Raw genomic sequence first — 21,960 nt, 5'->3', positions numbered from 1 at the left:
ATGTAGTATATGTACATCATCATATCTTACCTCTCTCTCATTAAAAATTATATACATGTAAGTGTGTGTATTTAACATCATTGATATGAAACTTAAAAAGTAATCTACAAAATGGTATCCCTTTTGTGGTTTGATTCCAATTATATTATTTTCCTAACTTTCTCTGTAAATGAACTGTTCTTTTCCAGAATCAGTAGCATCCATTTAACAGAATGTAGATGTGTATTTGTTGAGTTATTTATGAAGCCATTTTTTGACGATATGCTTATGAAGTCAATTTTATTCATGTGCTTGACATGTTCTTATGAGAAGCCATAATGGTTGAATAATTGAAAGGATATGTTATAACTACATTGAAGATGAAGATAACTTATACATATACATTCATGCCTTTGGTGGACCAAGAACTTCCCATGCATCAAAAGTGTGTCCCACCAACCAAAACTGTACCTTGTATTTAGGCAATGTCTTGGTCTGATGTAGTTGAGTCATGACATGTAAAGTCTATTATTAGAGTTAGCTTGAAACTAGGTGTGATTGATATCGAACCAGAATGACGGAAAATGGAAGAGAGGATGAGATTGAGGACATGTCAATGTCACCACCTTCTGTGGGTTCCATGCAGATAGCAGGGAGCAATGGGTTTGGTCACAGTATGGAGTTCATGTCTCAGGCATACCTTCCTAATAGGTACTCACAGATTGACATCAAACTTGAGGATTCCAATTTCAACCAACAACCTCCCCTCCCTATATATCTTAAGGTACACACAAATTACTTAATTCTATAACTTCATTTCTTCCCATGCATTAGAGCAATGTTGTTAATATAAGTTCTTTATACAATGCAACTGTGAGTCTTCATGATTCACTGGTTGATGTTCAATGCTCTTTAGAAAAAAAAGCATTATTTTTTCTAGAAGCTAGAAGTCCAACTTCTCCTAAAACTGTTTATATTAAGAAATGAGTTTTTCAAGAAGCCTAATCATACAAGTTCAAATATCTGAATAATTAGGCTCAGATTCTCACATGGTATCGGAGTTGGAGCCTATCTACCACAACATTACTAATGTGATTGGAAGATGAAATCTAACAATTATGTAGTAAGGAAGTCTAAAAAAAGACACTTAATTTCTCATCAATGTGCAGTTTGAAGATGTAGAGTATAAGGTGAGAAATAGCGAAGCTGCTTCCGATAATCCTGTGAAGACAATGGTGTCAAAGGTGGCCACTCAACATATGAGAGAAGATAGATACAAGAAAATTTTGAAGGGTATCACAGGAAGCATTGGCCCTGGTGAAATTCTTGCTCTGATGGGTCCTTCTGGCAGTGGGAAGACAACCTTGTTGAGAGTAATAGGAGGAAGATTAGTCGACAATGTAAAGGGAAATATAACTTACAATGATGTTCGATATAATCCCGCAGTCAAGCAGAGGTTAAACTACTTCATAAACACCAACTGCTACAGCATGAAATCTGCTTTAACTTCTCACAGAACATAAATATATGCTAATATTGTACTTATGTATTTCCTTTTGCCCATGCCTTATAGGATTGGATTTGTGATGCAAGAGGATGTGCTTTTCCCACAACTTACAGTAGAAGAGACATTAATCTTCTCTGCATTCTTAAGGTTGCCAACCAACATGAGCAAGCAACAAAAATATGCAAGAGTAGAGACCACTATCAAGGAACTAGGACTTGAAAGGTATGTTTTGCATAAGTCTACAATGAACCTGCATATATGATTATTGTTTCCCTAAATATTCTCTTGTATTACTATAGATGTCGCCACACAAAATTAGGTGGAGGATTTCTCAAAGGCATATCAGGAGGAGAGAGGAAGAGAACCAGCATAGGCTATGAAATTCTTGTTGATCCTTCATTGCTGCTACTTGATGAACCAACTTCGGGCCTTGATTCCACCTCAGCAAATAGACTACTTCTCACTCTTCAAGGACTTGCCAAGGTATCATATAGCATCTGAATTTAACTATCACCTTGTTGACATGCCCTGAAAGGTGAAATTTGGAATAATGATGAACAATACTTTTGATTTACCTGTAGACTGGAAGGACCATAATCACAACAATTCACCAGCCATCAAGTAGAATCTTTCACATGTTTGACAAACTTCTTCTAATATCAGAAGGCTATCCTATTTACTATGGGAAGGCTAGAGAGTCAATTGAGTACTTTTCATCCTTGAGTTTCATCCCGGAAATACCAATGAATCCTGCAGAGTTCATGCTTGACTTGGCAACTGGGCAAGTGAATGACATAAGTGTTCCACAAGATATTCTGAAAGATCAAGAATCTGCTGACACGTCAACAGCTGTTATTAACGTAGGATTCATTAAATATATGTATTACATGCATGCTCTATCTCAGTGCCACTCAAGTGTGACTTTATCTTCTTCTTTTTTGTGATATTGTTTTTTTCGTTTACTATGTTAGTATCTGCAACTGAAGTATAAAGATACACTGGAGCCAAAAGAAAAAGAAGAGAATCATGGAGCAGCAAACACACCTGAAAATCTTCAACTAGCCATTCAGGTTAAAAAGGAATGGACATTGAGTTGGCCAGACCAATTCATCATTCTTTATAAGAGAACATTTAGAGCAAGATGCAAGGACTACTTTGATAAATTAAGACTAGTCCAAGCATTTGGAATTGCACTTTTGTTGGGGATGCTTTGGTGGAAATCTTCAACCAATACAGAAGCTCAACTCAGAGATCAGGTAGTTTCCACAGTATAGTAATGTTTTTCACATATTACCATATTGAACAGCTAATCACATCGGAATGAATCACTATATTTGCTGCAGGTTGGTTTAATGTTCTATATCTGCATATATTGGACATCCTCCTGTATTTTCGGAGCAGTCTATGTCTTTCCATTTGAAAAGGTTTACTTGGTGAAAGAAAGGAAAGCAGACATGTACGGATTAAGTGTATACTATGCATGTAGCACCTTATGTGACATGGTGGCACATATTTTCTATCCTACTTTTTTCATGTGCATCCTATACTTCATGGCTGGCTTTAAGAGAACTGTGGCATGCTTCTTCCTTACGTTGTTTGCGGTGCAGTTGATAGCTATTACTAGTCAAGTAAGCTATGTCAATACTCAGAATAGGTTTGTGGGTTAGCATTTGTTAAGAAGTTAGAATAAATATGTTGTTGTGACTTGTGAGTAGGGGGCAGGAGAACTATTTGGAGCTGCAGTTATGAGTATTCAAAGAGCAGGGATGGTAGCTTCTTTGATACTAATGTTGTTCCTTCTTACAGGTGGTTACTATGTCCAGGTATGCACACTCTTGATTATCATTAAGGATTGTGGATTGTGGTGCATGGTCATTTAACACTAATAGTGAAATTGATTATCTTGCAGCACATACCAAAGTTCATGCAGTGGTTAAAGTATTTGTCATTCTTGTACTATGGATTTAGACTTCTTCTAAAAGTGCAGTATTCAGGAGATGAACTATATGAATGTGAAAGCAAGGGAGGGTGTAGGCCATTGCAGAGTTCACCTTCATTTGACACTGTAAACTTGAAAGGAGGCTTAACAGAAGTATGGATTCTGCTAGCCATGGCTCTATGCTTCCGCTTTTTTGCTTACTTTTGTCTCCGCAAAAGAATTGATGTCACCAATTAGTCCTTCATTTTCACTGCACAAGAATCAAATAAATGTACTTCTTTTAATTAACTATCACTTTTGTATTTTAACAACGTAACATGCCATCATACCAACACTAATACACCGAATCTTGTGATGAGTTGAGGCCCCTACCTAATATAAATTGAATTGTCTTTGTTCTGATAATAATTAAAACACGTGTAAGAATATGTTTGGAACTATTGTATACTTTGAACCATTCCTGGAATAAGAACGCATGAGGTTGACTCTTACCTTTCAATTCTTTTGGCCTCTATTGTAGACTCATCCACATTTGATTTGGAATTGTTGCAGTCAAATAGATGATATGTGATTTAAATGAAATATTTGTTCAACACTTTTATCTTTCTTGTTTTTTAACAAATTCTTCACTTAGAATAAAACCACAAAAAAGACAACAATTTTAATTTCATTAGGTAGCCAATATGACAGAATTTCTGTTGGATTAGGTAGCCTACCCTTTAGCATATATATATATAACCCAAAATGAGATCGAAATTGAAGTCCAATTGCTTTGTCATAAAAAATATATAAAGCTTAGAAGAAGTTGGCCAACGGTTAAAGCAAAGCAATTCAATTCAGACACAGCCTTACCTTCCTCACATATCCTTCTATATACACTGAAGCAGCATGCATGGTTTCGTTTTGGATTCTGATGGGTATGAGAATATCTAGAGCAAGGTGGTTTACCTTGTTAAGAAGAGTATTCCATTACCAAAATAGATCCAGGTCACACCTTGGTACCAATCCTTTCAATTCTAATACATGGATGATGTTGGAGTTCATTGCTTTGATTGTTCAGATAACTATTACAACATCCACTTTGCTCATTTCAAACAAGGAGAGACCTGTTTGGCCTATCAGGATATGGGCAAGTGGTTATGATATTGGCTGTGTTCTTAATCTCTTGTTACTCTATGGCCGCTACCATCAAATTTATCCGAGTCAAGGAGGTTATGTCACCCTTTCTGATTTGGAACAGCAGAGAAATAATGAAGAAACGAGGTATTATGCACTTGTATCTTCAAAAACATTTACTCAATTTTGTTATTAGTCATGGTAGTTGGTACTGCTACTTAATGATAATCTATAATCTATACAGGATGGCACGGTTGATGAATAAATGCAGGAGCTCAGTTGAAGTTTTGTTTGGCATATGGTTTGTGATGGGCAATGTTTGGATGTTTGACTCATCACGTTTTGGAAGTTTCCATAAAGCTCCAAAACTCCATGTGCTCTGCATCACTCTGCTTGGTTGGAATGCAATCTGCTACTCTTTACCTTTCCTACTCTTTGTCTTATTATGTTGCTGTGTGCCACTTATTACCCACATCCTCGGATTCAATATCAACATGCCTGCTTCTGATAAACAACTCCATACAAACTTGGAGGAATGCTGCTGCATTTGCTTAGCCAAGTACAAAGAGAAAGAACAAGTTACAGAATTGCCATGTTCTCATATATTCCACCAAAATTGTATAGATCAATGGCTCAAAATTATATCATGTTGCCCTCTTTGCAAACAAGGATTAGAGACATAGTCAAGACTCAAGAGGTTTAATCTTGTTTGTAGTATGTACACTTTTGATGTTACTCGAGTGAGTTTGTACATGTATATCTCACCACTGACCAATATATATCATTACTCGAGTGAGTTTGTAGTAGTTAAGTTGAAACAAAATGAATGATGATTGAAAGACACACGTGTAGAGTAGTTATTATGCTATAATACAAAATAAGAGTAAAGATCTATCTATTAAAATACCACGTAATAACACACAAAAACTAATATGTAATAACACTTTCATCCATTTGTTTACCATGAAACCATGTTTTTGTCTCTCCATTAATATTTGTTCACAAAATAAGCCCTTTTCTTTTCATAATAATAATTATTACTAGTGTGTACAGGCACGAAACGATGAATATTGTGTGATACTACATATTTAATTTTTATATATTTTATTTTTTTGAATTAGAATGTATTTGTTATGTTCGGTATACTTTATATTATATTTTTGTGTGTTTATGATAATGTTTAATTTAAGGTGAGATATATGATTAATTAATGTATTGGGGGTGGTTGTTTAAGATTATATAGTTTTATTTGTAAAAATTAAATAATGTGAAGGGCAAAATAGGAAATGAAAATTACAGCTTATTTCAAGTTTTGGGTAGTATAGATTATAATAATTACAGTAACTCTCCCTTCCTCAACCAACGAAGCAACGAAGGTAACAAACACTTCTGTTGGCAAATTTATTGTTCATTCCCAACTCTCTCTTCTTCACGGATCTATTCTTCGTTTCTCGCTACTTTATATAGATCCCTCACCTTTTTTTTTGTATTTTAAAGGTATTTATAACGTTTATTATCTGAATCACCTTGTATTCTGAATCTCACCGCCTCCAATGTTTGCGATTTTTGATGTAGATCAATGGATTGGTGGAGGAGAGAGATGTAACTAATTATTGGGTGAATAACTTAGTTAAGAACAAGAATTTGCTATTAGTTTTAGACTGCTTATCAAACTACACATACACAATTGTTTCTTCTTATAAAATGAGAGCTTTTTCAATGATTTCCACGTTTTTTCTTTCTCTACACATTATCACCTCTTCTTTGCTCTTGTACCCTTTCTCCTCAGTTATATATGTCCGATTTTTAAGTACTTTATAGTTTCAAAATGTGATTGATATTTTACTTCAATTCTGGTACCAGGTTTTGTTCCTAGTGGTACCTCCAAATTTCACAAATCTTGGCATTTGGGATTGATCAGCTGAATTCAGAAATGGTTAAAAGGTTCATTTACCCTGTACCAACTTATGATGACATTATGAACAATGAGCAAAATGGTATATCTAATCGGATAGTTTTTGGAACAGTGATGGAGTGTTCTGATTTGCCCGAGATATCATGTTGCAGTGCATAGAGGGATTTTTGCATTTATTTGCTCCCATATTGCGATGTTGTGACCTTGATTTAAATAAGCAGCCAACAGGCCTTGAAGATCCTGAACTTCTTGCAAGGGAAACAGTGTGTATGCATCAACCTTACTTTATGATTATGAACTTACTTTACTTCTATTCTTATACAACTGACGTGATTCTAGAACCCTTTAGATTTTGAAAGTATGTGACTAGTGGTGATGAACAAGAAAGACACGAAACCATGTTGTAGTATGTTATTATGTTGTTTGTGTTGTTGGATTCTATTACTTGTCATACTTATTTCAAAATAGATGCAAATTTTTTGGCTGATGACAACCATTTGTTTTGCAACTGTATGCAGTCAGTGTAAGTGAAATTGAAGCACTTTATGAGCTCTTTAAAAAGATCAGCAGTGCTGTCATTGATGATGGGTTGATTAATAAGGTTTGTGTGTTTTATCAGCTTGTGGTTTTGGTCAATCGTTAATTACTTAATTTTGTAATTTGAGCCTTTTTCCTTGTGAAGGCAAACATGTTTTGTGTATGACTCCTCGCCTCATTGTTTTGTATCTATCTTTCAGAAATCTAGCAAATGTTATATTCAGTTTTCACCTTTTCCCATAATATCAAATTATATCATTTGCAGGAAGAGTTTCAATTGGCATTATTCAAGACAAATAAAAAAGAGAGCTTGTTTGCGGATCGGGTATTTGCTTCCTTTTCATTTTTTATCTGTTGTTAACTTTACTTTGAATATGTTTCCTTGACTGCAGCAGATTATAACTTAAGACCCACACAAATACATCATGTACAACCACAGACAATAATAACAACTAAAGCTTATCTCACACAAATGTATATCATATACAAAGAAGAAAACTGTGCCTGTTTAATTCTAGATTACTGAAATTTGGTTCTCCTCTTTCTTTTATTACACCCAAATGTTGTACTGTTAATTTATAATGACCTGCGTAGGTTATAAATATTCTATATAACCTCTTACATGTTATTGTTAATTCTTCATCCATGTTGCTTTGCTTTTCTTGTTCTCATGCTCACTAACTTGAGTGAAACTTAATATTGAATTCGTTTTTCGTAATGCTTACTCATGATGATTTAAATTCTAATACTCCACTATTTAGAGGCTTTCTCACATGTTCCCTTATTATTTTACACATTTTTCAAGAAAAATCACTTTCAATACCAGTTTAGATGGTATTCATTTGTACTTGCTAACATTGGTTCATATCACTCCAAGTGCTTAGTATCTCATATTAGCTTCTCTCTGTGTACTCTCTTAGGTATTTGATTTGTTTGACACAAAGCACAATGGGATACTTGGTTTTGAAGAGTTTGCTCGTGCTCTCTCTGTCTTCCATCCAAATGCTCCTATTGATGATAAGATTGAATGTATGTCATTTGAGTTTTTTTTAGTAGAAGGAATTTTCTGTACAGCTTGTAAATTAAGGACATGTGATTTGGGTAAATTCTTTAATTAACTTGCATGGATCTTATTTTGATAAACAAAAACTTAAACCACCTAATATTTCGTTCCAGTTTCCTTTCAATTGTATGATCTCAAGCAGCAGGGTTTTATTGAAAGGCAAGAGGTATTAGTCTTCTTAGATCTGATCCTTTTATGTTTGTTGCACCTTATTTGAGGCAAGCCTGATTATTATTGGCTTTTTACTGTGAAGGTGAAGCAAATGGTAGTTGCTACACTTGCTGAATCTGGCATGAATCTTTCGGATGATGTTATAGAGAGTATAATTGACAAGGTAGTGCACTTCTCTTTTGAGATTAGAACTTCTCTTGCACTTTTATTTATTCTTGTGTACATGAATCTTCAAGTCATTTTCTTTTACTTTCTTCTTTTCTCTGCAAAAACTTACTATGTTTTAACATTCGAATTTGGATTTCTTCAGACTTTCGAGGAAGCAGATACGAAGCATGATGGCAGGATTGACAAGGAAGAGTGGAGAAGCCTTGTTTTGCGCCACCCTTCACTTTTGAAGAACATGACCCTGCAATATCTCAAGTAATTTTTTAAACTATCATTTTCTTGTCAACTTCTGTGTATATATTCATTCTCCCAAACGAACAGAAGCAATTAGCATAATCATTCAACACTACCTATGGGCTAATACAAGTAAAAAAATGGATGAAAGATGTGATATGATCTCTGCTTCCTTCAAAAATTTAAAACTATACACAGGATGACATTTATATGTGCCACACTGCCACTTCAAATTTCAATATTGTAGATTGAATTTGGTATCCGTATAAACTAGTCTGCAAAGAAAAAAGGATAGGAATCATAAAAAACACTAGGCCTCAGAGGATACTAAATTGATTTTAAGTTTTCACTAATTCAAGTTTTGAAAATAGTAGCACAAAAATGAAGATGATGAACTATGAAAAAATAAAATAAAAAAACTGCATTAGCCTGCTAATACATGCATCAAATGCCTGATTTCCCCACCACACTTGGTGGATCATAGAACAGTGTTTGAAGTAGTTTCTTTTTTATTTCATAACTGAAGTTTAATTGATGGTTTGGTTTGTTACTTATTTATAGGACTTTCCATATATGATACTTTGATATGGCAGCAGTGTACTTTTTGCTTTTTGTGACATCAATTTTTATGTGTTTGAGCAGGGACATCACCACAACATTCCCAAGCTTTGTGTTCCATTCGCAAGTAGATGATACCTGAATGTTCAAGAATTTACTTCATCTTTTCAGAGCCTCCTCTGCTGTAAAAAAAAGGACATAGCAGAGAGATTTTTTTTTTTTGAAGTGGTTTTATATTTGGTTTTCTGGAGGATTCATATTCAGTGATTCAACTGCCCAAATTCTTCTTATTTATTGCTTCAAACACCCTAGTGTTCCCATTCATATTGGCATGCCATAAAAGTAGTAGAAATTTGATGAGCTCTATACTGTACTAGTATAAAATACAATTTGGTTGCTATGAGAACGTTATGAATTATCTTCACCATGGACAAAATTGACTGAAAATATTGCAAGTGTATGACCAAATTGATACTTTTTGCAATTTCACGGATCAAATTGATCGATAATAACAATCTGAAATATGAAATATCAAGTTGACATTTTACTCAATGTTCAACTCATTTTGCAAAAAATTAAGAGAGACCAATTGGCAATCAGTTTCCAAATAACTGTGGACTTAAGAGGGTTCAAGTCATTCTCAGCACCTTTCTTGCTTTCACCACTGATATCATTCTGACCTTCCTTCATCTCATCATCACACTTCTTCACCAGTTCTTCCTAATCACGCTACTATAGTTACTAATGAGTCATGATTTAAATATTTCAATGTTAAATACTATATATATGAAGGTGCTGCAGCCTCCTGCAACTTTAAATTAGACACCACTCAACAATAATTAGTTTGTTATACATATACTCAACTAATGTAGATGCATATTTGGAATGCTCCAATACAAATTCTGTGTTATCTTTTATTATTTTACTAGAAATGTTCTTTGAACTTATTCTTCAAGATACATGTTTACAAACAGATTTATTTTACATATACAAATGAATATAAGTTTTTTAGTTGTGTGTAGCAGTTTGTCTTGTGACAGTCATAAATTACAATGTATTTGATATAGAGGTAGGTTGCATGTGGATAATGGATATATAGCTTGAGGGTGGTATTTGATTCTAAAACAAGACAAGTGAGAAAAATGTGGTTGGAGACATAGTTGAGCAAATAATCCACATAATAGCATTTAGGTTGATATCTTATTTTGTACGTAATAATATTTGAGTTTTGATATATCTGAATAGAACCATGTCCAAGAGGATTATGAGTGAAAGCATTCCACAAAATATATAATTTAATTTTATGAGAAAAATATAGTATTATTATTGATTGATAATAAGGAACTTGGGTCACTCATTACTCTATCCAAGAGTGATAACCTTCGTTAGGCTAATGCATGGACACGTGTCTCCTTTGCATGTGTAGAGTCTATATAAGTTTAGCTCTGTTTCCCGCCATCCAATAATACCCTTTTCCTAAAGCTTCAACAACCATGTCTGCCTTTGTTGGAAAGTATGCTGGTATATATATATATACATATATCAATCTCTTTCTTCTCATAATAACTTATATATATGAAATGATAATGTTAATATATTATTATGTATGTATGTATGTATGTATGTAGATGAGCTTGTGAAGAATGCTAAATACATAGCAACACCAGGGAAGGGAATATTGGCAGCAGATGAAAGCACTGGGACCATAGGGAAGCGTTTAAGTAGCATTAATGTTGACAATATTGAAGCTAATCGTCAAGCCCTTCGTGAGCTTCTCTTCACTTCTCCCAATGCACTCCAATACCTCTCTGGTGTCATTCTCTTTGAGGAAACTCTCTACCAAAATGCTTCTGATGGGAACCCCTTTGTTCAGCTTCTCCAAAAGAATGGTGTCATTCCAGGCAAGTTCTACTATCTTATTTCACTTTCACTTTCTTCCAGGTAATCCTTATACTATAGCTTCAACAATAGTGCTTTCACAAACTTGAAAATAAATTATAAATATGAAGTTAAAAACTCACATCACAAACCAAAGTTATAGTTTTTTTTGTATTATCCAAAGTTGTAGTTTAGGGAAATACAGTTGTTGTCCTGTTATTATCAGATAATGGTATACACAACATTTTGCGATTGATTCCAGGCATCAAAGTGGACAAGGGTGTTGTTGAATTGGCTGGCACTAATGGAGAGACCACAACACAAGGATTTGACTCACTTGGTGCAAGGTGCCAGCAGTACTACAAGGCTGGTGCACGTTTTGCTAAGTGGCGTGCAGTGCTCAAGATTGGTCCCAATGAGCCATCTGAGTTGTCAATACAACAAAATGCACAGGGCTTGGCACGCTATGCCATCATTTGCCAGGAGAATGGGCTTGTGCCCATTGTTGAGCCTGAGATTTTGACTGATGGGTCTCATGATATTGCCAAAAATGCTGCTGTTACTGAAACTGTGCTTGCTGCTGTTTACAAGGCTCTCAATGATCAACATGTTCTTCTTGAAGGAACTCTCCTCAAGCCCAACATGGTTACCCCTGGCTCTGATAGCCCAAAGGTATTACTGAAATTGCTGGATAACATTTCAGAAAGTGTGTCACAGTCTTGCACTCTTGTGTTAGATGACTCAACTATATTTAAAAGCTAATAATTAATAATGAGCAATGATGTTTCTTGACCAATCAAAAAGGATAACACTGGACTATGACACCCTTTATGGATAAGAGATGTTATCCCTTGAACCATAAAGCATAATTAAGACACTGAATAGTACTGCCATACACTCACATGTGTAACGTTATCCTTATACTCTTGTTACTCTTTACTTATATAACTACTTCACTATGTTCTCTAACATATACCTGGATTCTCCCAGGATAAAACTTGTTGTCCCTCGAAAGTGTTATTTTATATCAGCTTTGTTAATTGGTCAAAAAAATGTTAATGTGCACGTGTGTCAAACATTATTCATTTAGGACTAAGCAATGAAACTAAGTGACTAACCACTCCAACTTTGTAGAAGAACTTTAGTGGTTCCATATTAGCTAATACACACATGCATGCATACCTATTACTTCAAAGTCACACGTAAGATGATATAAGATTGATGGATAATGTAAAAAAATGTTTAGCACTATGGATCCATGATGCATTATTAATGTGCAGGTAGCAGCAGAGGTGATTGCTGAGCACACAGTTAGAACACTCCGCAGAACAGTCCCAGCTGCAGTACCAGGGGTTGTGTTTTTGTCAGGTGGACAAAGTGAAGAAGAGGCTACACTCAATCTCAATGCAATGAACAAGCTTGAGGTATTGAAGCCATGGACTCTGTCTTTCTCCTTTGGGAGAGCACTTCAGTCAAGCACACTCAAGACATGGGCTGGTAAGAAAGAGAATGTTGCTAAAGCCCAAGAGGGTTTTCTTGCAAGATGCAAGGCCAATTCTGAGGCTACTCTTGGCAACTATGCTGGTGGAAGTGGGGATGAATTGGCTTCTGAGAGCTTGTTTGTCAAGTCTTACAAGTATTAGCCTTCTAACACATATCATCTTATCAAGCATATATGTACAATATGGTGTGAAATGCTCTTATCATTTTCCAGCTTCTAAGTGGACTGGATTGCTGCATTATATTCTTAGCATGTGTATTATAAAACTTAAGCTTTTGCTTATAATTAACATGCTTTTTGTTTGCTACATATTTTTATTAATATCAGTTTATACACTATACAAGTTAATTATAATGTCAAATGGTTATGGTGTTAGTATGGCATTTAGAATAATAAAATGCTACCTTAGATTGTTTTGTAGTAGCAAAAGAATAAAAAACAATATTAATTGTAGAAGATATGCTCAAGATTGGAAAGTGAGGCATAGTAAATCACAAAATGGGGAAAATTTACGTGGATAGTATAATAAACACGTTTAATATATGTTTCGAAATAATTACGGAACTAGTATAGATTTTATGAAACTCATAGATAAGGTCCATGACTTTGGGGAAGTCGTGGACCAGGAATATGACATTCATGCCATCTCGTGGCTCGGAGGCACGAGATTCTTATACATTCTCTCTCCTCAACTAAAGTCATGAGAGGTTGGCAAATAATCAGGAAAAGAACATGAAAGGTGCTCAAATAGTAATCTATCTTTGTGTCACCGGGTCACTCCAAATTTATGATTGCTTAGCTTCAAAGAATTCATAGCTCAAAATCCGTAAGTGGTGGTGAGTTGGAAACTAAAGTAAAGTTTTGGTGGGTCAATATACTCAAGGATATTCCACTAATACTACTGTTCATATGCTTTATATACTGGCCTGTCAGTGAACTATATGTCATTAAACTAATTTTAAGTGTGATCTTCTTTCAAGATTCTATATTAAGATATGATTTTTACACCAAATGCTGACCCAATAAATTATAAATGTACACTTTGAAATTTCAGTTGATACCTCATCCATGTCAAGCCCTTTTGGATGTATCTTGCAATCAGAAATTAGACCAAACTATATTTAAAAATATGTTATTACTATAGTCATTGTTTCTTTAAAGTTTACACTGTCATTGTATTTATGTGAAAAAGTATTTTGCAATCAGAAATTATATAGACATCCCTTGATTTTTTGAGACATTATTAACTTTTTTTTAAAAAGGTTGAGAGACATTATTGAGATATGTGCATATGTAAAATTAAATAGTTAAGTGGAATAGATTCAATTGTGAAATTAAAATTTACAAATAATGAAACTATAACATATATATTGAAGGAGATTAGTGTATCTGGTGTGGCACTGGCACTCCAAACTTAGAAAAAGGTCATTTAGTTTATGGTAAAGTTTTTGTAGTGCGAAATTTGACATGGATTCCATTGAATGCTTGCTATAGTGGATCCATGGAAGATATCAGCCTACTCAGGAAAAGACACACCTAATTGATACCAAAATTGTTACTATTGGATCAAAATAATTTGCACCCTCCACTTCAGTTTATATCTGCAAACTTAAAAAGAAAAAATCAAATCAAATGGTATTTTCTGATAATTTTTCATTTCACATAACATTCATATAGACTATAAAATCCTAATAATAGAGTTGAAAGCAGTAAAGAAGCACAGAAAAAGTGTACCCTGAAGTTTCATCTTTTTGTTATGCATTGTCTTGATATTAGAACAGCAGTTGGAGGAGCAGTCATCTCTATCTGGCATCTACTATGCAACCAATAAGACCAATGAATGAGACCAAGATTCACTCTAACCTTAAATGTTCCTCTTACGTTGTACACCACCTTGTTATTTTGCACCTGCCTTTGAAGTTTCACACTAACATCTTGAGGCAAAAACATCAAGCTAGATATCAAGTTCACTGTTTGCAACCTGCTTTTCCTTGCCTTCTGAGTAAAAGGCTTCATTGACTGTGATGATATGATTCTTTCTGAGAATAAAAGCACAATATCCAAAGACTCCAACTTTATATCAATTCTTCTGTTGGGGTTGGAGAAATTTGTGAGGAGAGTGAAGTCACCATTGAAGTACTGTGTTGAGTCAAAGTGTACCATATTGAGGGTTGCATTTGGAATGTCAAATATGGGATTTTTTGGTTTGATGGCAAGGTAGAAGATTAAAGTTACAACTCCAGAGAAGATAAGTAAAAGGCTGAATATGAGGCACAACACTGCAGCACACCATATGATTGGGTTGGTCTTTTCAGGTGTAGGTTGCCTAAGTGTTAGTGTCCTACTTGACTTGTTTGTAACAAAATTATGTGCTTCTATGTCCAAAGATAGTTGAGTACTATGTTGCTTTGATGAGGGTGGAGGTGGGAGGGATAACATTTTGGAGTAGCTGATGAGGAAGAGAGGGATATGAAGAGTTTTATTTATTCTAAAGATAGGGTAATGGATTAAGGAAAGAAACTTTTATTAATTGAATCAATCAGAGTTTTTTCTGTTATGGGTATTGGGAAAAGGTGGGTGTATGGATTTGAATATTGGTGCTTTTGTTATGTAGCAGTGCTTGTGAAAGTCCTAAAGAGTGAGTGCAATCAAGAGAGCCCTCACCTTTTTTTATTGCTTATTCGTTAAGTTTGTGTAAGTTTCCAATGATTTAGACTTTGTCAAATGGTGCATGTTTGTGAAAATAGTCAATTTGACCATGGGCTTGGATCATACCTACATATAGTTATTACCACCATAGTGTTATTTCTTAATATGCAACACAAACTTCAAAAGTGGTGCACCATTCATTACTACTCAACTATTTTGTTGTAAAAACTCCATTTTACCCAGACCAAATCAAGAACAAGAAGGGTGTTAATATCTAAGCTATAATAAGTGAGCCATTTCTCCACTTGTTGCAACATATAGAATCCATAGATAAAGGAAAAGGTACAAAAACTAAGCAATTTACTCAATTATCTTAAGAAATAAGTGAATCATTGGTTAATATTTAAGATGAGTGTCAATATCTAAGATGTAAAAAGTGAACCATTTTTGCCAAAACATATTTGTTCTTCTAAAAAGTATACTACTCAATATATTATCTTTTATAGTTAATTGAAAAAAATAGATTTAAATTAAAAGTTTAATAATTAACTATTTTTATTATTTCTGTACCATTTTAGTAGATACATTTAAAGAATCAACAATATCATAATGCTACTGAAATCAACATAGAAAAATTGATGTTGTAACTGATACCCCTTTAATGGCATATTATAAAAAATGTCTTGTTCCAAAAACATGTTGAGATATCTCAAATTTCCAAGGGATATAGATACTTTGCATCAGAAGCACATAAAATTAGAGTTGGGTTTTCCCCTTAAAAGTCAATCTGATGGGAGAGTAAAAAACACAAAACAAAGTGAGATCATGACATTATAATTTGTTGAATTTTGAATGAAATTAAATATGTTTTTGATGAATGGCAAAGGTTTGATATAGAGAGGTTTAGACTTTATAATAGATGTAAAAGTTGAAAAGGATGAATATATAAAAAGAAATGTTAGACAGCAATAGCATTACAACACACAACATAGGAAATGTTCAACAATGTAAGCAACTAATATGTTATGTGTCGCTACCATGACACCATTCAAGCTCAAACACACAAACACACACTAGTTGACCATCATCAATACAGTAACAACTAATATGAACAACAACAACAACAACACCGATTTGGTTGATTCTATGTACAGAGTTGAAACCATTTCTCGTTTCGCCCAATGGAAAATTCTCAACTTCCCTTCATGCACTTACCGCAAATCCGATCCTTTCAACATATCCATTTGGAATTGGTATTTATCAGTGGAGAGGAACAGAGTTTCATGTATTAAATTATACCCACAAATATCCAAACATAATCTCCCTATTGCATCTTTCATCATTCGCCTGCTTAGTTCTGCTGGAGATCACAAATCCTTGGCTCATTCAGGTTACCACAATTCTCTGTTTTATATTCTTTCTTTCACTTCTCTTGTTGAAATAATCCAATTGTTCTGTAAAAAGACTTATTTCTACTAGTTCATAAGCTAGTTTATTTGTGGTGTTAACATATTACTTTTTTGTATCACTGTGATGCAGAAACAAGAGAGAAATTGCTCAGCAACACTGAAGACTTTGTTTGGCTAATTGAAACTCCACTACCTGGGAAATTCATTATTGACATTGAGTTCCTGGATTTGAAGATTTCATGCCCAAAAGTACATACATACACATATCCTTACCTCTCTAGTATTGATTCCATATAATAATTACTGAGGCACAAGGTTATACACTTTGTTCTTTCTTGAAGGAAAATCACATAGGTTCTTGTATAGTCTGAGCATTACTCTAGAATCATAGATGCTGTTATTTAAGGAACTGCTAGTACTCTAAAGGCTTTCTAGAATTACTTGACTTACCTTAATGGCCACTTCTTTTAATACAGGGTGGAGGAGACCCTTTCTCTATCTGGCCTAACAGATCTATGCTGCAAAGATCAAATGCCGCAAATCTGGAGTCTCTTGGGCGAATGCTAACAGAAGGAATCCACACAGACATCACAATACATGCTTGTGATGGAAGCATAGGAGCTCACCGTGCTGTTCTTGCTGCACGGTCACCCGTTTTCCGCAGCATGTTCTCATATAATCTTATGGAGAAGGATCTTTCTACCATAAACATCTCAGACATGCCAATTGAAGCTTGCCAAGCATTTCTATATTATCTTTATGGGAACCTAAAACATGAAGAGTTTATGATGCATAGGCTGGCTCTTCTTCATGCAGCTGATAAGTATGATATATGTGACTTGAGAGAGGCATGCCATGAGAGTCTTTTACAAGATATTGATGAAAACAATGTACTTGACAGGCTCCAACATGCATGGTTATATCAATTACCAAACCTCAAGCTTGGCTGCATGCAATATCTTGTCAAATTTGGTAAAATATTTTACATTCAACATGATTTCACTGCCTTCTTGCAAAGTGCACACAGGGATTTGATTTCTCAACTCTTCCATCAAGTTCTTGATGCCTGCCAAGGACTCTGAAGATCTTCAAACTTCAAAGACATAGATGTTCTTAAACCTACACAAAAAGTAAGATTGTTTCAATATCTGTTGCCCAGGTTTGTGTTCATTATTGTAATTGTTTTAATTGGATTGGTGATTTCAATGTACATATCTATTTAGTACGAGCTGTATAAACCAGAAGGTATTCTTTATTTCTGCATATCATTTTATCCTTCCTCATACAATTATGCAGTGCCATAGCAGTAAAAGAGCTAAATAGTTCATAATTTTGTCTATTTTTACTTCACAGACTTTAGGATATGTCTGGAGATAGTTAATCCCCGTCTCATCAGTGGATATTGCATTGTTAAATTATACAAATAATGCTTCTAAGTTCTAACAACACACTTGCTGAACAGTATACAGTTATATTACATGGTGCTTAAAGAGATTTAGTTGTTGAACCTAAACTTTGAGGAATTAAATTGATTGAATACAAATCTTTTATATAACTAAGTGATATTTTACATTTTAAATTAATCAATATAGGTAAGAGGTGTATACCAAAAGAGTCTCATCAATGTAGGTGATAAGCATTTACTATATATTGATTGATTGTTTTCTAATTAATTTATTGACAAATCAGTTTGATTTGATTATTATTTTTTTACTTTTAAATACAAAAAAAACAATGCAATTAGGCATTTAGGCGGTTGAAGGCGGATATCATTTATTATTTTGAGAAGAAATGGTTGAAGAAGTTTTTTTTAGTAAGAAAAATAAAAGTAATGTGGTGGTATTGTTGTTTATAAGATTGAAAAGGTATAAACATTATTTATATAATGCAACTTATTAAAATTATTGAGTGACTAGATATTAAAAAAATCAAAAGACCAACTAAAGTTGATCTAACTAATAACAATTCAGTTCATCTTCCATCAAAACTTGAGTTTAAATTATGTTTCCCATTTCAAGATTTCATTCATGAATATGTTTAAAAAAATTATAAGCACTATCGCCCGTAGAAACATGAAAACTTTCTTAACTTTGATGAGCTTTTTTTTGGTTTCCCATATGTTTCCTCGGATTGGAGATAATCTTATCCGAGTTGGGAACTATGTGGGGCTAACTCTCCCAACGGATATTTTTTTTATCCACAAGACTCGAACCCAAAATCTTACTTAAGGAAATCAAACATGTACCCACTTGAACTAACATATCGACGTGACGGTTATAACTTAGCAAAGTAAGAATGAAATAAGTAAAAATAAGGGGAAGTGGAAATTACTTATTAACGTTATTTAAATTCTAATGTACAAGTAAATAGGAATTCTCTTTTAGCAAAGAGACGAATAACAAGGAAGAGTAACTAATAAACGTAGGTTGTACATATATTTTTATTGGTTATTTGTAGGTGCTGTACATATATTATATTTAACTATGAACCAATTTTATTTAATTATCATTAATATTGATTATGTTGCATATTTATTTGAGTATATTTTATTTAAAAACAATAAATGCAAGTGGCCTAATTTGAAAGAAATAACTATCGGAAAAGAAGTGGCATTGGGTGGGCTCTATCTACTTCTCTCATTCATTATAATTTGTCACATTATGTATGAATTTGTCACATTATGAATATTTATGTATTGTCGATCCACGTATATAAATGAAAGGAGGGTGTGTTCAAGTATTGATTTGCACTAACTAGTGAGAATGCAAAGAGAGGTTGATTCAAACATCCAACACTACCCCCATAGTTTCCAACTTTCCATTACTTATAACTCTTCCCCTCATAGTGGTTGGTGATTAACTAACCAACTTTGAACATTGAAGGAATAATTTAAGAAACGGGTATGGAAGCAATTGACCAATCTTCCTTGAATCAAAGCTTATCTCCCTTCAACCATTCAGCAGAGCCTTCTAAGAGAACAGGTCAGTGATGATTGCTACTACTTACTATATATTGATTTGAAGTAGAAATATATATATATATAGTAACTGGTGTGATGTGAAGTAGGTAACGTATGGAGTGCATCAGCACATATAATAACTGGTGTGTTAGGAGCAGGAGTGCTATCTCTAGCATGGTCTATGGCACAGCTTGGTTGGGTTGGTGGTATATTGTGCATTCTACTCTTTGCACTTACTACCATTCTTTCATCAAACCTTCTTTCTGACTGTTATAGATTCCCTCATCCTCAATATGGCCACATCAGGAACTCCTCCTATGCTGCTGCTGTCAACCTCTACCTAGGTTAGTTCCTCATCACTTTACTTAACTATATATATATGTAATGGAATACTATTATTAATGCATATTATGTATGTTAAATTAGGTGAGACAAGGCAAATCATATGTGGGCTGCTGGTAAATGCAAGCTTATATGGCTGTACTGTGGCCTTTGTTATTACATCTGCTGCCAGCATCACGTCAGATTCATTTTCTTATTCACCCATCTTAACATGTGTTTATGCTATATATTACAGAGAATACATACATGTTCTAACCATATATGCATGCATGGTGGTCTTTATACAAATACAGGGCCATTTTCAAATCAAATTGCTATCACAAAGAAGGACATGAAGCTCTTTGTAATCATGGGGATACAGTGTATATGATACTGTTTGGACTTGTTCAAGTCATACTCTCATTTATACCAGATCTCCACAACATGGCATGGATTTCAGCTACTGCAGCCTTAGCTTCCCTCACATACTCATTTATTGAACTAGGACTTGGCATAGCAACAGTGATAAGTAAGGTTTATTAAATGGTACAAAAGTTATGGAATTTTTAGATATGTGATATGTGTATGAAGATAGAGAGACTTTATTATTGTATTTGCAAAGAATGAAATGGATGAAAAGACTCATGGTTGCATTGCACATGTAGAAAATGGAAGAATTAAGGGAAGTGTTAGAGGAGTAGCAGCTTCAAATCCTGCAGACAAAATATGGTTAGTCTTCCAAGCACTTGGTGATGTTGCCTTTGCCTATCCATACACGGTCATCCTCCTTGAAATACAGGTACCCCTTCTTACTATATACAAAGTGAATCCATATAATTTCTTTATGTATTTATCTTTATTATTTATTTTGAGGAAAGGACACTATTAAGTCACCTCCACCAGAAAACAAGACCATGAAAAAGGCCTCCTTGATTGCTATGTCCATTGTGACATTCTTCTACCTCTGTTGTGGAAGCTTTGGATATGCAGCTTTTGGAGATCAAACACCTGGAAATCTCTTGACAGGGTTTGGGTTTTATGAGCCTTACTGGCTCATTGACTTGGCTAATGTTTGCATCATTCTTCAATTGGTGGGATGTTATCAGGTACCTGCAGTGAAATTGTTACTATATATCTACATGCTCTTGTTACTAGTGACTGTATTCTTTTAGTGTCTTATCATGCTTCCTGATTATATTGTTCTATGTCATCTTTTCATCAGATTTTCTGTCAGCCAATATATGGTGGTGTTGACAGATGGTGTTCAAAAAAATACCCCAACAATGGCTTTGTTAATAATCTCTACCAGTTGAAATTGCCTCTATTACCAGCTTTTGAGCTAAATTCTTTCAGGATATGTTTCAGAACAGCCTATGTAATTTCTACAACTGGACTTGGAATTCTATTTCCTTACTTCAATCAAGTAATTGGAGTGCTAGGAGCCTTAAGCTTTTGGCCACTGGCTATATATTTCCCAGTAGAGATGTACTTTGTGCAGGAGAAAATTGAAGCTTGGTCTAGTAAATGGATTGTTCTTAAGACATTTAGCCTTGTTTGCTTTCTTTTGTCTGTAATGGGCCTCATTGGATCAATTGAAGGAATCATAAGCCAGAAACTTGGCTGAAATGTGTATATGCATGGTATGCAGTTCTATTACTATTACTGTTGAGACTTGAGAGTTAGCATGGGTAGGCAGTTATGTGGGGTGTAATGGCTTAAAGTGAATAAGGTGTTGGACATGGAATAATTCTGCTTGGTTCATAACTCCTATACTAGTAGAGTAAGTGTAATGTTACTTGAACGACTCTATACAGAAGCAAAAAGTTATGTTGAGATTAAAAAATGAAACAATTCTACATGGGCTCCTTTTCATTTTGTAAACTCATCTTGATTCTTCCTATGAACACTGTATATGTTTTTGTACAAAATTATAAACATATATAGCTGGATAATCAAAATTATAAACATGTGTCTTGGTTTAAGTGGAGGAAGTTGTTTCTTAAACACGTTGACATGTCTTGCTTCAACAATCTTAGATTGTTTCAACAATCTTACA

General features: G+C 34.3%; 6 protein-coding genes and 1 pseudogene across 7 annotated transcripts; 6 read left to right on the top strand and 1 right to left on the bottom strand.

The window, feature by feature from the left end:
• On the top strand, window positions 363–3,718 carry LOC109360231 (ABC transporter G family member 26-like). The gene is made up of 9 exons (XM_019604957.1): window positions 363–763; window positions 1,149–1,435; window positions 1,553–1,708; window positions 1,786–1,969; window positions 2,068–2,346; window positions 2,458–2,742; window positions 2,830–3,114; window positions 3,202–3,309; window positions 3,396–3,718. Exons 1-9 carry the CDS (start codon window positions 554–556, stop codon window positions 3,660–3,662), a joined length of 2,061 nt encoding a protein of 686 aa, XP_019460502.1. The 5' UTR covers window positions 363–553; the 3' UTR covers window positions 3,663–3,718.
• Window positions 4,318–5,377, top strand: LOC109359607 (annotated as a pseudogene).
• Window positions 6,015–9,611, top strand: LOC109360238 (calcineurin B-like protein 3). The gene is made up of 10 exons (XM_019604965.1): window positions 6,015–6,049; window positions 6,405–6,485; window positions 6,569–6,723; window positions 6,975–7,057; window positions 7,259–7,318; window positions 7,914–8,022; window positions 8,170–8,222; window positions 8,310–8,390; window positions 8,538–8,650; window positions 9,272–9,611. The coding sequence occupies exons 3-10, from the start codon at window positions 6,600–6,602 to the stop codon at window positions 9,327–9,329; spliced, it is 681 nt and encodes a 226-aa protein (XP_019460510.1). The 5' UTR covers window positions 6,015–6,049; window positions 6,405–6,485; window positions 6,569–6,599; the 3' UTR covers window positions 9,330–9,611.
• LOC109360234 (fructose-bisphosphate aldolase, cytoplasmic isozyme 1) lies at window positions 10,596–12,875 on the top strand. The gene is made up of 4 exons (XM_019604960.1): window positions 10,596–10,708; window positions 10,816–11,088; window positions 11,328–11,737; window positions 12,346–12,875. Exons 1-4 carry the CDS (start codon window positions 10,681–10,683, stop codon window positions 12,706–12,708), a joined length of 1,074 nt encoding a protein of 357 aa, XP_019460505.1. The 5' UTR covers window positions 10,596–10,680; the 3' UTR covers window positions 12,709–12,875.
• LOC109360237 lies at window positions 14,222–15,102 on the bottom strand. Its single transcript, XM_019604964.1, has one exon. It carries the CDS (start codon window positions 15,003–15,005, stop codon window positions 14,310–14,312), a length of 696 nt encoding a protein of 231 aa, XP_019460509.1. The 5' UTR covers window positions 15,006–15,102; the 3' UTR covers window positions 14,222–14,309.
• LOC109360236 (BTB/POZ domain-containing protein At1g55760-like) lies at window positions 16,212–17,836 on the top strand. 2 transcript variants are annotated; one of them, XM_019604963.1, is made up of 4 exons: window positions 16,212–16,605; window positions 16,755–16,873; window positions 17,101–17,238; window positions 17,335–17,836. In XM_019604963.1, the coding sequence occupies exons 1-4, from the start codon at window positions 16,323–16,325 to the stop codon at window positions 17,704–17,706; spliced, it is 912 nt and encodes a 303-aa protein (XP_019460508.1). In that variant the 5' UTR covers window positions 16,212–16,322; the 3' UTR covers window positions 17,707–17,836. The 2 variants fall into 2 exon arrangements, with proteins under 2 accessions (XP_019460508.1, XP_019460507.1); XM_019604962.1 differs by having other exon boundaries at window positions 17,101–17,836.
• LOC109360232 (probable amino acid permease 7) lies at window positions 19,499–21,643 on the top strand. The gene is made up of 7 exons (XM_019604958.1): window positions 19,499–19,605; window positions 19,691–19,927; window positions 20,010–20,103; window positions 20,219–20,433; window positions 20,570–20,703; window positions 20,783–21,010; window positions 21,127–21,643. The coding sequence occupies exons 1-7, from the start codon at window positions 19,527–19,529 to the stop codon at window positions 21,526–21,528; spliced, it is 1,389 nt and encodes a 462-aa protein (XP_019460503.1). The 5' UTR covers window positions 19,499–19,526; the 3' UTR covers window positions 21,529–21,643.

Source organism: Lupinus angustifolius, chromosome LG11 (genome assembly GCF_001865875.1).
Source record: "Lupinus angustifolius cultivar Tanjil chromosome LG11, LupAngTanjil_v1.0, whole genome shotgun sequence".
Taxonomy (NCBI): domain Eukaryota; kingdom Viridiplantae; phylum Streptophyta; class Magnoliopsida; order Fabales; family Fabaceae; genus Lupinus; species Lupinus angustifolius.
The sequence above is the reverse complement of the archived record's forward strand: the minus strand, read 5'-3'. Positions and strand labels throughout refer to the sequence as shown.

Coding starts and splice junctions, on each gene's coding strand:
- LOC109360236 (XM_019604962.1), top strand. CDS start 16,323: ATGAACAACAACAACAACAACACCGATTTGGTTGATTCTATGTACAGA. Junction 16,606..16,754: donor CAAATCCTTGGCTCATTCAG/GTTACCACAATT, acceptor ACTGTGATGCAG/AAACAAGAGAGAAATTGCTC. Junction 16,874..17,100: donor TGAAGATTTCATGCCCAAAA/GTACATACATAC, acceptor CTTTTAATACAG/GGTGGAGGAGACCCTTTCTC.
- LOC109360238 (XM_019604965.1), top strand. CDS start 6,600: ATGTTGCAGTGCATAGAGGGATTTTTGCATTTATTTGCTCCCATATTG. Junction 7,058..7,258: donor ATGATGGGTTGATTAATAAG/GTTTGTGTGTTT, acceptor TATCATTTGCAG/GAAGAGTTTCAATTGGCATT. Junction 8,023..8,169: donor TATTGATGATAAGATTGAAT/GTATGTCATTTG, acceptor ATTTCGTTCCAG/TTTCCTTTCAATTGTATGAT.
- LOC109360234 (XM_019604960.1), top strand. CDS start 10,681: ATGTCTGCCTTTGTTGGAAAGTATGCTG. Junction 10,709..10,815: donor CTTTGTTGGAAAGTATGCTG/GTATATATATAT, acceptor GTATGTATGTAG/ATGAGCTTGTGAAGAATGCT. Junction 11,089..11,327: donor AAAGAATGGTGTCATTCCAG/GCAAGTTCTACT, acceptor GATTGATTCCAG/GCATCAAAGTGGACAAGGGT.
- LOC109360237 (XM_019604964.1), bottom strand. CDS start 15,005: ATGTTATCCCTCCCACCTCCACCCTCATCAAAGCAACATAGTACTCAA.
- LOC109360231 (XM_019604957.1), top strand. CDS start 554: ATGACGGAAAATGGAAGAGAGGATGAGATTGAGGACATGTCAATGTCA. Junction 764..1,148: donor CCCTCCCTATATATCTTAAG/GTACACACAAAT, acceptor ATCAATGTGCAG/TTTGAAGATGTAGAGTATAA. Junction 1,970..2,067: donor CTCTTCAAGGACTTGCCAAG/GTATCATATAGC, acceptor ATTTACCTGTAG/ACTGGAAGGACCATAATCAC.
- LOC109360232 (XM_019604958.1), top strand. CDS start 19,527: ATGGAAGCAATTGACCAATCTTCCTTGAATCAAAGCTTATCTCCCTTC. Junction 20,704..20,782: donor TCATCCTCCTTGAAATACAG/GTACCCCTTCTT, acceptor TTTTGAGGAAAG/GACACTATTAAGTCACCTCC. Junction 21,011..21,126: donor AATTGGTGGGATGTTATCAG/GTACCTGCAGTG, acceptor TCTTTTCATCAG/ATTTTCTGTCAGCCAATATA.